At 37.8% G+C, this 16552-nt stretch overlaps 1 protein-coding gene across 1 annotated transcript in view; it reads left to right on the top strand.

Moving 5' to 3' along the window:
• Positions 1-16552, top strand: part of LOC134802265 (uncharacterized) — a 185568-nt gene that overhangs the window by 36420 nt on the left and 132596 nt on the right. The window contains exons 5-9 of the mRNA XM_063774851.1: positions 708-833; positions 1394-1438; positions 2100-2206; positions 2572-2696; positions 10740-10831. Of these exons, the coding sequence (XP_063630921.1) occupies positions 708-833; positions 1394-1438; positions 2100-2206; positions 2572-2696; positions 10740-10831 (495 nt within the window). The remainder of the gene's footprint in view (positions 1-707; positions 834-1393; positions 1439-2099; positions 2207-2571; positions 2697-10739; positions 10832-16552) is intronic.

Raw genomic sequence — 16552 nt, 5'->3', positions numbered from 1 at the left:
TTATAAAAAGGGTATTTTGTGCTAAATATACATATAATAAATTAAGTGAAAGAGCTCTGGATTAATATAAAATAGCCCTAGAAGGACGGATCAAACGAACTTGGTTATGGTTAAATGGTTTTGATGAAATTCTGATATTATTTCATCATCATCATCCCAGCCATAAGACGTCCACTGCTGAACATAGGCCTCCGCCTTCATCATGATGGGGGGTGAATGCCATAATCGCCACGCTTGGCAGGCGGGTTGGCGATCGCAGTCGAGTACACCGAATTTGAGGGACGCTGCTGCCCGTCCACCGGTGGTCTTGGACGTAGTTTAAGGACATACCCGGGTCCATTATTTACCTGATATTATTTACCTGATGGTAAATAGTAATCCATCTTAAAAGTTAACTTTATCCGGTTTCCCGGTGATCGATTGGACTTAGAATAGGTACTTATAGGATACCAAGAACAAACAGCGTACAATACTTGTTTATATCATTATTACACAGATTACACTTAAGCAACGTATGGTATAGATCAAAAGGAAATGAATACTTGTGTCCAATAATGATATTAAAATATGCTTTTACATCTATTGCTTAGCAACGTAAGTTGATCCTTTATCTGGGACTAAAAGTAAGCTAAAATTAGTAAATAACTATAAGAAAATACTGCCTATACTTAAAAATATTATTTTGACCACGGCTCCTCTGTTCACAGTCTCTCGGCGCTTCACCCGCGCCGGTGGTTCCATCCAGACTGCTGACTGACCCGGTCGAGCTGGAACGGAGATTGGCCGAGGCGGGACACGACGGCTTTGGTGCTCTTTGCGAAGATGCGGCTCCGGTGTCGCCTCCGCCCACTATTATCGAGGAGAGGCTGCATCATAGGGTAAGATAACATTATCGTCTCATTACCAACTGCAAGTGTGTCCCGCTTGGTTCCTAGTCGAGCTGGCTGACCTAGTCGAGCTGGACCGGTGGTTGGCCGAGGCGGGACAAGACGGCTTTGGTGCTCTTTGCGAAGATGCGGCTCCCGTGTCGCCCCCGCCTACTATAATATTATCGAGGAGAGGCTGCATCATAGGGTAAGATAACATTATCGTCTCATTACCACCTGCAAGTGTGTCCCGCTTGGTATCTAGTCGAGCTGGCTGACCTAGTCGAGCTGGACCGGTGGTTGGCCGAGGCGGGACATGACGGCTTTGGTGCTCTTTGCGAAGATGCGGCTCCGGTGTCGCCCCCGCCCACTATTATCGAGGAGACGCTGCATCACAGGGTAAGATAACATTATCGTCTCATTATAAACTGCAAGTGTGTCCCGTTTGGTATCTAGTCGAGCTGGAACGTTGGTTGGACGAGGCGGGACATGACGGCTTTGGTGCTCATTGCAAAGATGCGCCTCAGGTGTCGCCCCCGCCCACTATTATCGAGGAGAGGCTGCATCATAGGGTAAGATAACATCATCATATCATTACAAACTCATAAAGTGTTCCGCTTGGTACTACATCGAGATGGCTGACCTATTTGAGCTGGAACGAAGATCGGCCGAGGCAGGACACGACCGCTTTTGTGCTCTTTGCGAAAAAGCGGCTTCAGTGTTGTCCCCGCCCACGGGTGAGTCATCACCACAGTTACATTGCCTGGTGGAGCTCGAGCAGAAGTTAGCCGAGGCAGAACACAGCGGGTTTCATGCTCATTTCGAAGATGAAATTGAGAGAAACAGTCAGTCCGATAATTTGTTATGGTTTTAAACAGATTTTGATACGACCTTGAAGATCGATCACGGTGGTTGGTGCATGCGAAATAAAGTGAACGCCGTACGTGAGATGCGCGACAATCGTCAAAATCGTATCAAACCCGTTAACCGTAACAAATTGTTAAAACTATATCGGGCTCTGTACCACTAAAGGCATTAACAGCCTGAGCATCACATTATAGCAAGCATTTCACACGTAGCTTTGGCTGTGCGGAGATGTGTATGACCTCAACTGTTTAAGCCTGTGCTACGCCGTAGCACTGTTTACTGCTATGTAGCGAAAAATGTTTGTAGTAGCATAAATGCCATACGCATTGAAGTATTTCACCAGTAAAAATGTAACCTTTGTTGCAGCCTGTAGCCTCCATGGTAGCTGTGGTGCCGCGCGGGGCGCTGGCGCCTTCTCCCCGCCCCCCGCCGCTTATACTGCCTCCGCCGGACCCGCAACCTCCACCTATGTGGTAACGATGTTCCTAAGCAGCTTTTTTCTATGTGAAAAGCTATCAAGAGCAATCAAAGTGAATTTAGTACAACACCATCACCCGCTACCGCCTAAAGAATCCCTGAACTGAATTAATTTGTACAGAATACTCAGGAAGCCGTAGTGGTCGAATACTTATCGTAGTACCTAGTCGGTGTAGTGGTCTATTGGTTTAGTCTTGTGTTTAATCATAGACGTTACTTTTGAAGGTCAAGGTTTAAGGGCTTTTTTAGTAGTTGTGATTATTTACAGCAGGATTTTTTCCATTTATCAACCACAATTTGACTTTTGGATCATTTAATCTGACAAATTAACGCAGCTTTTAAGTTTTTGTTTCTAATGCAGGCTGCCGCTTGACATGGCGATTCGTGGTACGGGGGAGCCAGAAACCCTGAGCTATCAAGTGGACCTCAACAAGGACTCCGCGCTCGGCCTGGGCATCACCGTCGCTGGCTACGTGTGCGAGCAAGGTACTAATTTTAGTTATTTGTTTTGCAAGGGGGCAAAGTTGTTGTTTAACCGCTCGTGCTAATATTCGTGTTTTCAAAGCACGAGGGTTAAACAAAATTTGCCCCCGAGTGAAACACAAAATTTTTCACCATACCAACCCGAAACAAACGTTAAATGTAAAATATCAAATAAAATCAAACCCAAATGAATGTTATCAAATATTTATCATCTAAAATCATCATTTAAAAGTCAATTCTACCAGAAAACATAAGAAAACAACTCAAAATTTGCATTTGATTACTTTGCCTCACATGTGAATAAAATGCAACTTTGCTATCGGTTTTTGAAGTGCAAAGTAAGCCTTTCCGAGCTGGTGTGGTGAAAATATACAAACAATATACATATCGTGCACTCCCAATCTGCCTTCATTAATCCTTGGGATACGGTACCCGAGTTTATTTCGGCCACCGGAGCATAATACAACCGACTAATGGGTGGGATGCTGAGAATTACCAGCATATTCATAAAGCCATTATCAAATCTACGTTAACTGCTAACTATAATAGCGACATTAAGTGACAGCTTAAACTACTTATAACAATCGCAAAATAGTTAGTAATGTTAGAATACATCCAGCGAGTCGGGCGGAATAAACTACTCCAATATTGGGCAAAGTGGTGGAATATAAATAGTTGTGGGCACAGCGGGTCGCTAACTAGATGGGGCGAAGTTGATTCTTTTGGAGCAAACGAGAAACGGCCAGCGGGCACGAAACTACCCCTTAACTTCGTAAGGCCCAACATACACAATGTTCTTTCTTTTAATTTAAACCTTGTTGTATAGTAAATGGGGATGAATTTCGTTTGTTTGAGAAAATAATGAAACAAAAGAAATACTACTTTCTTTTGGTTTTTGAAAGGCTATAACTAGATTGTAATGGAGTGTAAGGCAAGTAAAGTCACGATGTAATTACCTATTATACGGGTTGACGGATAGTTAATCAACTATCCGAAAAAAGTTGATTAAATTGTCTAATAATTATTAGTAAATTATTAAAAAAGTGTTTTTGAGGGAAGTCAACACCAAAAAGGCAACTGTCCCAAAGCTACCGAAAGAGCATCTCCTATAACTTTGACCGAACAGTGACAGAACAGAAGGGTTAAATTTAGAAGCGGAATGTGGGCCGATCTGTCCGGGTGTCAAATTACGAGTACCTACAGCTGGCCGGGAGGCTTCGACGGTGCCTCGTGGAGTATCTGAAAATAGCCTAGTAACCTGAACAGTTTGGTTATCGGAGCGTTTTCAAAAAAAAAAATTACATTTAATTAATGTCTTCAAAATATTGACTTCTTGGGCTCATTTTACTCAGAATCATTTGTACAGTCACCTGCAGTAATATGTTACTCTTCGAAGGCCGCAAAAATATGTGACACGCTCTTATGGCTCTACAAATAAGAACGTGTCAGATATTTTTGCGGTGTTCGTTGTGTAACATATTATTGCAGGTGACTGTACATTCACGCATCAACCTCATACATGAAAAAATGTGTCCCAAGATTTCCTTTCCAGATCGTCACATTTTTGTATGAATATTTTTTTTTATTTGTATGAACGTTACGCACTGGAAAAATATTTTTTCATACAAAATTTTGGGACACATTTTGTCATGTATGAGGCGTGAATGTACAAATGATTCTGAGTAAAATGAGCCCAAGAAGTCAATATTTTGAAGACATTAATGAAATGTAAATTTTTTTTGGAAAACGGTCATCCACTGGTTTTTAGATAGTTAAGAGACTGTCAAAAAGGTTTTTTTTAAGTATTCGCTAGCAATCTGCAACTTCTTGATGATGAGAAATCTAAGTGAAAAAAAAAACAAAAGATAAAGATAAAGATAAAAAATAGTTTATTAAGTAGGCATATTACAATGCGCTTATGAACGTCAAATAAAGCTATACCGGCTCCAACCGTACACCTTTGCCTCAAGAAGATTTAAATCCCCCCTCAATTGGAGGAGGGTATCCCAATACGGGACCGGCAACAAACTCGGCGGGACACATCTTTTTAAAACATTATTACATCTTATAATTAGCATGCATTACGAGTAAATAAGAAAAATACAATTTAAATTACTATAGAATTCATGCAAATACTCAGTAAGTATATAACTTTATATAAATATGATAAAAAAAACATATATGTACATGAAATCATACAAATACGTAGCTCTTTCAGAAAACATATCAAATTCTTACAAAAGTAAAAGAAAATAAAGCCAATAAAAGAAATGAGAATACATATTATATAAATATTGCATGCCAAAAAATATTAAAGGCCAATTCAAACCTGCATTTTGATACAAGAATCTAAACAATGTCACTTTTAAATCAGTCGCCTGTCCATGTACAGTCACCTGCAATAATATGTTACACAACGAAGGCCACAAAAATATCTGACACTATCTCATTTGTAGAGTCATAAGAGCGTGTCACATATTTTTGCGGCCTTCGAAGAGTAACATATTATTGCAGGTGACTGTACGAACAAGCGTCGCCAATTAATGTACGAACAAGTACGAGCGAAATCCACGCGCGAAATGCATCATTTTGGCATCCAAATGTAAGTTGGAATCGGCCTCCAGGACGGGGAGACAATGAGATTTTGTGAATGTTCGGAATTTCAAAATGAAACTTTTATACGGTGCCTGCAATTTTAGATATAAATATGTAGATATTTTTTTAAATAAAATAATGGAATTTTCTTAATAAAACTGATAAGACGCAAGATATTTATATAGGTATTTTATAGAATTCTAACATTTCCTAAAAACCTTTTTACGAGGATTGCTTGTTAATCCAATGTCAGTCAGCTTCAAGTTTCATTTTAGAAAAATGCGTAGTCATGCTTATAATTGAAATTTTAGAAGGAAATATTTTTGCAACATTTTTGTGGTCTGTGGTTTACACAGAAAACTGGTCTGTGGTGGTTTAGTTTGCTTAGGGCTTACATAGAAAACATTTTACGCTTTTTGTTTGGTCAGTTTTTTGCGCAAAATGAGGCAGACAATATTTACAGGGCCTGTCCACTTTATAAATTTTTAAATTCAGTCGGAGGTACTCTACATAGTATGAACATATCCAAGCTAGATTTAACTCGAATACATTTCAAGATGCACCTTGCATTGGAATAGCTTCTAAGGCGGGGTAATATTGAAATTGGCAAACACCTATCTACTAAACTAGGAGCACTTTCTAATATAACAAAAGTAAGCAAGATGCCTTGTTAAACGTTGCAGTAGAGTAGCATGAGTGCGTTGCTAAAGTGTTTCTGGTTTTATGGATATTTGCCGTTTTCAAAATTATCCCGCTTTCGAAGTTAGCCCCAATGTATCTTATGCAGAATGATTACTGTTTATTTTAACATTAAATCGGAGATTATATCGCATAAATAGTTGTGTTTATTACCTATTCTCCTCTCGCTTATCACAACAAACCAATCCACCGAGATATCGAACACATGTCCCAACTCCCAACTTTCCCAATACCCGAACAGATTACAACGGCGCGGCTGTTTCCGCGAGGCAACTAACCGCTCCACTTCTAGTTTGAATTCGGAACTAGTTGGACTGTTGGCATGTGCAGTTTGAGATTTGTAATTATAACTAGCGACCCGCTCTGGCTTCGCACGGGTTAATAAATTATACACCTAAAACTTCCTCAAGAATCACTCTATTGATAGGTGAAAACCGCATGAAAATCCGTTCAGTAGTTTTTGAGTTTATCGCGAACATACAAACACACAAACAGACAGACGCGGCGGGCGGGGGACTTTGTTTTATAAGGTGTAGTGATACATATTGGGTAATCAAAATGCGGCTTTGTGATTATTATGAGTTAGAGTTTTGGGTTTTAAACTGCACCGCGTCTACCTCGAATATCGATAATCGAAATTTCCATTGACCTATAAATCTATGGAAATTTCGATTTTCGCTATAGGCCCTTTTAGTTTTATTGTGATTACCTACTGACGGCTTACAGTAATTAATGTTCTTAATAAAAAAGCAAGAAAACATTCTTAAAGTAACGCTTAAAAAGTTAAGTTGAAATTGTAGTTTTATCGTCATAAGTGGACTAACTACTTTTAAAACGCTCTTGTTATGTAATAGTTCCTTGTTCAATTTGTACCAATTACAATGTTTGTTCGTTGTTTACAAGGAGTGAAACACGCGATGATAGAAGAAAACCCGTCTCATAAAAGCAACGCTTGGTATTCATATCAATTCTTTTGAACTTTACCTCGTGTAAAATGCATAGATGGTGACGACAGACAAAAACCTGGAGCAAACAGTCATTGATCGTAGAAGAGTAGCAAATGTAAAAACAGGGAGTACTCTGTAGAAAAGTAAAAGAAAAAATCGTACCCTGCATTTGACAATTAAAGCGAATGACATTGTATGACGCTATATATTATTACTTGTTATTACTTAATAGGGAGCGTGCATGAACTGTAGACGGCAGCACAGATGCCGTCTATTAATTGGCCCGAAGAATTATGTCAAGTTTCCATTTTTAGATTTAAGCCGCTAGATGGCAGACCCTACTATGCAAAATAGAGCCAGCGTTTAGTGTAGGGAGCAGCACCTGCTTAGAAGCGTGAATTGTTTTCGATTTCGATTCAGGTCACGAGATGGCAGACCCTACAACACGCACGGTCTCTATACGACAATCGAAAGTTAACTGTTTTTCAACTAGAGCTACCGAATAATGCATAGAGCCTTACAGTGCCATCTTCTACACCAGCTATTACCAAATTCGAAGCACGAATTCTTAGGCTTAGCAACTCTTCTTTTTGTTATGAGGGTTGTACTTGATTGATATTAGAGAGTCGCAATTTGGTGTTATTTTACATTAGAATCTCATTGATTTGCGTAAGCTCGCTTCCGCTAATACGAGTATGAAACTAAATGGATATCCAGCGGATTATTAGGCTAATTTGAGTTTAGATTTATGTTAACAATGTTAGCATTGATTTCCGTCTAATTTTGATAATGTATGCTGATTATCAATATAATTGCTCAACATGCGTGTGCATCACGGTTTCAGGCCAAATTGAAATAGCCCGTAATAGTAAGACGCCAACCAGTATAATGCTTCTCAGTAAGTAGAGTATATCGTCGGTGCGAATAAAAAAATCGCTATGTGTTTATTTACGATTTTTTGATTTTGGCATATTTGAATTCCTTTTTCAATTTTCCGTGACCCACATAAATATTTTTGTTATATCTTTATTAGTTTTGAAAATAACAATTCCGCTATGTGAACAAAGAACAACATTTGTAGAAAAAAAAAGAACAGAAATAAAAAAAATAGCTATGTGATTTTTTAGCACATAACGAAATTAAATGCCTTGTTTTCCGACGAGGGTGATGGCGATAATGTTGCACATGGCGATTTATTGTAGAATGGATTACCCGACATAGACCCTAAAATCGCTGTGTATCATCTCTCGTACTATGTTACTTTGGCAACAAATCGCTATGTGTACAAACTTAACACATGACGATTTTAAATGAACCAAATTTAAGTCGCTATGTAGCAAAATTTTGGTTAAAATAATATATTGTAAAAAATTACGATAAAAACTGTTTATTTTCTTCATGAGTATCATGTAAAAATCATTGATCTATTAGAAAAAAAATACAGGTGCAACAAATATATTACAAACAGGAAAATAAACAGTTATTTTTGTCTCCTGAAAAGTAGCTTAAAAATACATGGCGATTTTTTTATTCGCACCGACGATATATTATTTGAGTAGGTCTTAGGTATTATTATGAGCATTTCAATGGTTGAAAAATCAAAATGACGCATTTATTTTGGCACTAAAACGTACGTTAAGTTCTTTTTCTCAAACATGCAATGAAATGTCGTCACTCCGGGCGTTATATCAGGCTTCGAAGTATCACGTTTAGGGCGGAGCAACTCCAGATAACTGTAAAGGAATTTCATACAAAATTTAAGGCCTAGGCCGGGAAGTATTTTTTTTTTAATTTCCATTTCACAGATATGTGTGACACACCATCGTGGCATTCAGCCATTAAAGTGATAACACACTATCGCACCGCTTTAAAAAAAAACTATAGGCAGTTTATGCTTTATGGTGTATGGTACGATTTCTTTTTTTTTTAATCTTTATAGGGCTGTATCTCCTAAACCGTGCGTCGCAGCGCAAAAATAATAAAATGTTCGTTCCTCTGTAAGAAACCCTTAATTAATATTAAAAAAAACACACACAAAAAAGAAAAAAAAAATAACAAAAAAACTTTATAATGCTGTATCTACTAAACCGTACGTCGTAGCGCAAAAATAATCAAATTTTCGTTCCCCTTTAGGAAACCCCTTAATAACATTTAAAAAACACAAAAAAAGAAAAAAAAAAGCAAAAAAAAAAATGTGTGTAGATAAAGCAGTGTATGTAACTGTACATAATTAGGCATTAAAACACTCGTGTGATACTATTATGAAACTCATTTCATTCGTTTCATAAACCCACACTCGTATTTTAATGCCTTTCATTATGTAGCAGTCACATAAACTACTATTACTTTATCGCACTCTGGTGTTTTATTTTTGCTGATTATGAGTATAAATCGCACAACGTGCGTGTGCATTTTGATATCAGACTAAACTCAATAAGGGCCACTTATACCATTCACTAACCCGGGGTTATCCGGTTAAACCTGGAGTTACTATAGGTACAAGTACAATTTGACACTGGGTTACCGCTTAACCCCGGGTGAGTGGGATGGTGCAAGTGGGCCTAAGTGGGTTAGCCCCGCAATACGAGACCTACGAGCAGAACCCACAAGTGCATTACAAATTGTAATGCAATGCTGTTCAATAGCATTTGTGTAAATTAGCTAAATTAAGTGCAAAAATATACATAAGCAACCAAGATACCGAAATTGAATACCGGTTAATTTGTATGAAAAATATACCGGTATTCGGTCCCTGATTACAATGCTGTTCAATAGCATTTGGCGGCAACTATTTAAATTATTGAAAAATCGAAATGTCGTATTTTGACGCCAAAATGTATGTTTAGGTTTTACTTTGCTACACTCGGTTATCTTATTTTTAGTTAAAATTTTTATATTTCTCTCTGAGTCCCCATTTTAGCGTACTAAGACAAAATAATTAAACACCGTTGCAATTTCCGCGAGTGCCCGCGGCCTGTTCGTATCTTCATCTGGGAACGATCTCATGCAATACTCTGTTTTTTCCTACTTTAATTTATCGCGCAGTCTCAATAAACCGTGAAGATAAAAGTTTGGATTGTTTCCCGGTATGCCGACGCTGTATCCGTTTGCTGTCGAATACTCTGACCTAGATTGTATCTGGCTACAAATAGCAAAATTCTAGTTTCTTGAATACGATATTTTATAGATAGTAAGGTCGTTCGACAAGTTGAGTCGATGAAGTTGAGGAAAACAACTAATTAAAGCGTTTTTCCGGATGCATCCTAAAGGATGACATAAGCACATTTTTTTTACGAAACTGACTGGCTATCCTTGCATTTCAACTAAGAGGGAATTTAAAAAGCCTTTTGGGGTATAATCCGGTTTCATCAAAAAGTTGTTTCTTGAAGAGCTATCGGCGAATAATGTATCGAATGATATCGTTAAAGTAACGAGGGGATACATAACGAATGCAATATATCATGCATAACCGTGTGACAGGACAGCGCTGTGCGCAAATTGCGCATTTATCATGCAGCCATGGGAATTTACCGCTGAACATAGGTCTGCTCCATCGTTCAACAATGCCCGCATGTAATATATATTGGTGAAGCATAGACTCCAACCACACTAAACTTGCGCTGACTTAGCAGTGACAATGCATAACACATATTTATCCCAAGGAGCGCTTTACTTGACGTAGCAAACTTAGTAGCAGTTGGCATGAAAACTTAGCGAGGTCCGACTCTGATTTTAGTTTTGTAGGGGAACCATGGTTCAATTTTCTATGTAAAGAGCTGGCACTGACTTTTGCCTTCTATCACAGAGGAGCTGAGCGGCATCTTCGTGAAAAGCATCAGCGAGGGCAGTGCTGCAGACCTATGTGGCAGGATACAGGTCAACGACCGCATTGTTGAGGTGAGTGCCGCATGCCACACATTATATCCCATGTCGAAAAATTACCTACGCAGATAATTTACCTACTTTGCCCGTGTATCTAAATTTAACTACTGATCGCCGGTCACTTTGTTATAATGCTCCCTTTTATTTTACGGAGCAAAACGTATTGGCTTTGTGAAAATAACTGTTATTTGTTTGCTTAAAATCCCTGTTCCGCGGGACAAATGCGAATGGACAGATTTGAGTGTAATTGAGCCATTTAGCTCTGCAATACGACTGGATATTTCCCCATAAACTTTACTTTGACCTATATAATGCCCCAAGTTTTATCCATAAATCCGCCGTGAGCCCGTAAATTTACCTTATTCGCAAGTGAATCGAGCTCCACGTAATTTGTATGAATGAGATGAAGATTGAGCGTTTAAATCTGAATCCTTTTCCTAAATCGGTAAGATTCGATTTTGCACCGACTAATGTTTGCTAAAATTTAGGTCTTATACACCGTGTTTTTATTGAATTCCGTTAACTTCGGGGTATAGTTAAGTACGTTTATAAGAACTAAATGGCATAGTTAATTTTCAAAAAAAAAAATTTTTTTTTGTTTTCTTTTTTGTTTTTTTTTTTGTTTAAAAAGTAATTAAATGTAGCATATAGCGTTGTTGTAACACGGGCATTACATTTAACTCAACCAAACAATTGAAATCTGTGACATATCAATGTCATTTCGTATATCAATCGCCCGAGATTGTACTTAAGTTTAGTAGCAAATGTATGAACTCATTCTAAACACTAATCAATATGTAAGCCGGCCCTAAGGCAAGTGTACACGCTTGTAGAGGCCTTATAGGAAAAAAATTAATTATGGATTATCTCCGAAATGGACTTAATTAGAACATCGGTGTCTTTGAGAAAGTTACTTGATTTAAGCTCAGGAATGCACCCTTGAAATTAACGGAAATAAAAAAAAAACACGGTGTATTAAGGTCTATAAGGCAAATTTTCCCTATTATAGTAGACGGTACCCACAGCCGTAACGTTACTTGAATAGCAAGCGCTAAGTTCAAGATTGAATTAAAATATGATTATGTAGTTAGTAATTCGCTTCTACGTATGGAAATTTTGACAGTTATATTTGTACATCAAGGGTAGAAAATAATTAATGGCGTTACTTAGGCAGGCAACAGACTTACATGCTGCATTCACATGGAGACTATTCATATCATATCATATCATATTTATTAATCAACAATAAAATATTGTGTTTGAAATGCACATAAAATACAATAGAAAAAACAACATTTGAAAATAATATAACAATAATAGTAAGCACTAGTAACACATTTTAGCCATTTTAGGACGTGATTCACAGTACACTCTTCTTCCTCGCGTTATCCCGGCATTTTGCCATGGCTCACATAGTAGCCTGGGGTCCGCTTGACAACTAATCCCATGATTTGACGTAGGCACTAGTTTTTACGATACTAGGTTTGAACCCGCGACCTCCGGATTGCAAGTCGCACGCTCTACCGCTAGGCCACCAGCGCATGCAAAGCTTAACACTAACTAAACTAAATCAGTATCAAATAACAAATAACTCATCCAAGCTATAAAAGCAACCTCTTAACAAATGATTGAAAAACTTAGAGTATTATTAGGTAAGTTCTTTCACTTAAAATTCAAAGTTCCTATTAGCACTCTTAAATGTTTATATGTGTCACTTGTAGATTCAATACTGAGTTATGCTCTTGACAGCTATGGGCTCACAACTAAGACCAATATCGATAAATTAGAGAATATGCAGATTAGATTTTTAAAATTACTTGTCAGCCATAAAACTAAACTCAAATGTAAAGGTAACTACAGACTTCTTTTCAAAATTTGCAATATTTTACCGGTCAGTTTAAAACATAAATACTTACTTGCGGTCAATAACCATAGTTACCAAGAGCCTAACTCAGCTGATTACTTAACACCAGTTAAACATACATACATCACAAAGGCTGTGACTTCAGGTAAACTATCCGTTCCTAGAATTAATAATTACTACGGGGATAGAACCCTTAGGAAAAGAATTCCATACTTACTTAATAGTTTGCCTGAAGCCATAAGACGTGAAAATAATAAGCCTAAATTTAAAACTATGTTAAAAAAACACTACCATAATAATATATTGTAATAATTTAAACATTAAGTACATACAAATTAAGTTAATAACTAGAGACTGATGACCCCGCAGTCAAACTCACTAATGAGTTTTGCGGGGCTATGCCTATCTTTAAGAATATCTTGTATTTTATTAAATAAATAATAAAAAATAAATAAACCGATATGAATTTGAACTGGTTTTGTTATGGATATAAATAATCTCTGTCAGTGTCAAAAGTGCAATTTCTAATAAATAATTACTGTTTTGAAAAAGTCTACTTATAAACTCGAAAAATATAAGAAACCAAAATGCAATTAATTTGTAATTTTGTACTTACGTATATTTAACAAGAGTTGAGAGTTAGGATTAAGTAATTAAAGTATCTCACTTAACTGAGGATATTAATCACACGCTTAATTTCATTTCCATTAAAACTTTGCTCCAAAATAACTTGTCGCTATGCCAAATGGAAATTAAACTCTGAACATTGACACACATTATACGTAACTTTACTTTTAGAAGATATGCTTTAATGGGGCCAGCATATATTGCTGTTTTGTCGCCAAAATAGTGTTCTGTTTTAAGTTTAAGAAATTAATATACTGTATGTTTGTATATATCTAAATATGGGCCTTAGTTGCCTGATGATAAATTTGTTTTTTGATTGCCTTATTCGAATTTAAACTGTCGTGAGTCATACTAACATTAAACTAATTTTTGCCGCGACTTATGTCGCGTATTCTTAATCACTAATCGGGCGACATGATTCGGAGAGCCAATCGGTTATTTCTTTGTGCGCCCTACCGGTTGCTGACTATTTGACGTGAAATGGGCACTCTTAAATTAATTTACTGCCTATATAAAGTAAATTTGTTTAACACTTAATAAAAAATAACTATTACGATTTGCGTCAATTTAATATTTTTTTATTGTGAAATAAGTTGGTAACAACTTCTTTGCGGGTGAAGCCATGAACTGGGGCTTACAAAATGTTTCCTTGAACTTTGCTGACTGGATAACGAAAGCTTAACCAGGGTCCTGTCAAATCTAAACCATTTAAATCAAATTGAACCTTATTTCTTATACATACGCCCCAAAATGCAGATTTACAAAGCCAATAAAGTCTGGTTGAACTAGGGATAGAGCCATTGACCTACATACTGTGATAAGCACGTGATAAGCTTCGTTATCTCCAGAGGACCTACCGCGAACCACGTTCGACGTGTTGCCTCTCTGTCGCACTTGTAAATTAGTACGTACGTGTGACAGGGAGGCAACACGTCGAACGTGGTTCGCGGTAGGCCCTCTGGATTGCCCCCGAGTGTGCTTACAATGCAGACCTACCGTAATAAAACTAAATAGCTACGCACGGCTAGGAACGTGTTTGTGACGTGTTTTTTCTGACCCACCACGAAAAGCAAGTAAAGGCTTCTACAGACGGTGTGACAAACGGCATGCGATGTTAGATAATTGCTGGCTAAGTAGGAGCAACGAACAACATGAAGTTTATTGTACGAGAATACTATAAACTGATTTAAACTTTCACGATTTTTACACATTACGGGACATAATCGCGTATTTAAGTTTTAAGATTTACCTTCGACATTTCGAGGGCAGCGTGGTCCCCGTGCATGGTCTCGGAGAAGAGTAGGCTAAAGTTGACATCAACATCTTCTAGCCGCATCTTATAGGTAAATCTTAAAACTTAAATACGCGATTAAGTCCCGTTGTACAATTTAATAATGAGAATACTATAGATACATAACCGAATGAGTTTTCCGGATGTCACCTAAAGTTGTTATGCGTGGTGGGACAGTTATGTGAAGCGTACATATTTACTATTCGTCAGCCGAATTCACTCCGGGGTTCCTTCGTTTATGTTATATGACTGCGTGTAGCAAAAAGTATAGTAAGGTGTAGTGCGTGTCTTTAGCTAGCAATGTTAAATTAAACAGTTATTTGTTTTTCAATTCTATCAACAGCTATTTTGTAATCACCTGCCTGGCCTGCCATAGAGCTCCGGGTCTCTATCCTTTATTTTATCTCTCTCTAAAGTTCCCTGAAACTTTATATAGGTAATATGAATGTGGTGACGGAAGCAATCATGTCCATTTCAGTCGGGTCGTCGTCAGTTTCCATAAAATTTTATGACAGTGTTATTTAAATGTAAGGAGAAGTCGTGAGCAATGAAAGAGTATCTGTCGCGTGCTCTTCAAACAGCAACTTCTGTGAGGTGAAGTTTAGAGTTGAGTTTGACTTGGAGAGTTGTTTATATTGGATGTGGTTAACTTTGTACCTGGTTAACCGCGGGATCAATAGTCTTGTATGATTATGATTTCGTTCAGAAGAGTTTTATTTGACTTTCGCTGACTCGGTTTAATTTAATATTGAATTAGTCAAAATTCGGTAAGAATTGACATTGACTAGCGGTTTTAATGTTTTATCTTCAAATGGTTGTTTTTCGTGACCCTTAAAACTTTCCTAATGGCTCCCTACTTCAGCTGCCACAAATGCGGTCGCAAATGCCGGTCCCGCATTGGCTTATACAAACAGCCACGAGAGACGTTGTCCCTCGCATACAGACACTGCATAAATCATCTGTCAAGATGTTAAAGGCCTCATGATAATGATGAAAACTTTCACTGCTAGCGACCCGCTAGGCGGGTTCTGTCGCTTTTCGCTACGTACGGTTTTTCCCGTCTTATCGATTAGTTTTTGGTTCGTGTTATATGCTCGTAGCGCGTAACTCGCGCTGGCAGTAAATGTTTTAAAAAACTGAAGATGTAATGAACATACTCCGACTACGATTCCGTTCCGTTCCGTTAGACTCCGTTCGGAAAGAGAAGAGTGTAGTTGTGTATGTACATACATGTACATAGTTGTCAATGTCAGGTGAAAATGACGTTGAAATAGGTGTAAAGTAAATGTTTTAGAGTCTGTGCGGAAAGAGAAGAGTCGTGGAATGTATGGGGCCCAATACACATACAGTAATACAGTGTCCCTACGAATCCCACAAACATAGTCGAAAAACAATTGCCTTTCATTTAAAATAAGTGAAACCTTGTGAAAATGGCGTCGTCTGCAAGTAGGCACATGCAGGAGGCAGTATAATGCTCCATTCCAGAGCGCTCCACGGTCAGCAAATCAAACATACTAAATAGTAAAAAAAAACTAACCTCCTTATTCATAAACGTTTACTAAAGTTGACAAGCCGATAAATAAAAATAATAATCGTTTGTCCCTTTCCATCATACCAATACGTCGGAAAGGGGCAAACGATTATTATCGGCATGTCAACTTTAGTAAACGTTTATGAATAAGGGGGTAAATGTTTGACAGGATGAGAGAGGGATTATAACAAGAAAAAATTAACATCAGGATTACATAGTCGAGTCCAATGCGCGCAGCGACGTAGACGCATATTGCTGAATGCAGTTATGTTTATTTTCTCAATTCTGTTCTTATCTCCATTGTTTAGAATATTTTCCCGCCAGGCGGCTTAGCACGGTCGCGTTTTTATCCCTTGTCACCATGCCTGTCACGTTCTAACAAGTATGTAAGTGCGAAAGGGACGCGCATAGTGATAGTCGATA

Source organism: Cydia splendana, chromosome 2 (genome assembly GCF_910591565.1).
Source record: "Cydia splendana chromosome 2, ilCydSple1.2, whole genome shotgun sequence".
Lineage (NCBI taxonomy): Eukaryota > Metazoa > Arthropoda > Insecta > Lepidoptera > Tortricidae > Cydia > Cydia splendana.
This window is presented reverse-complemented; position numbering and strand designations above follow the sequence as displayed.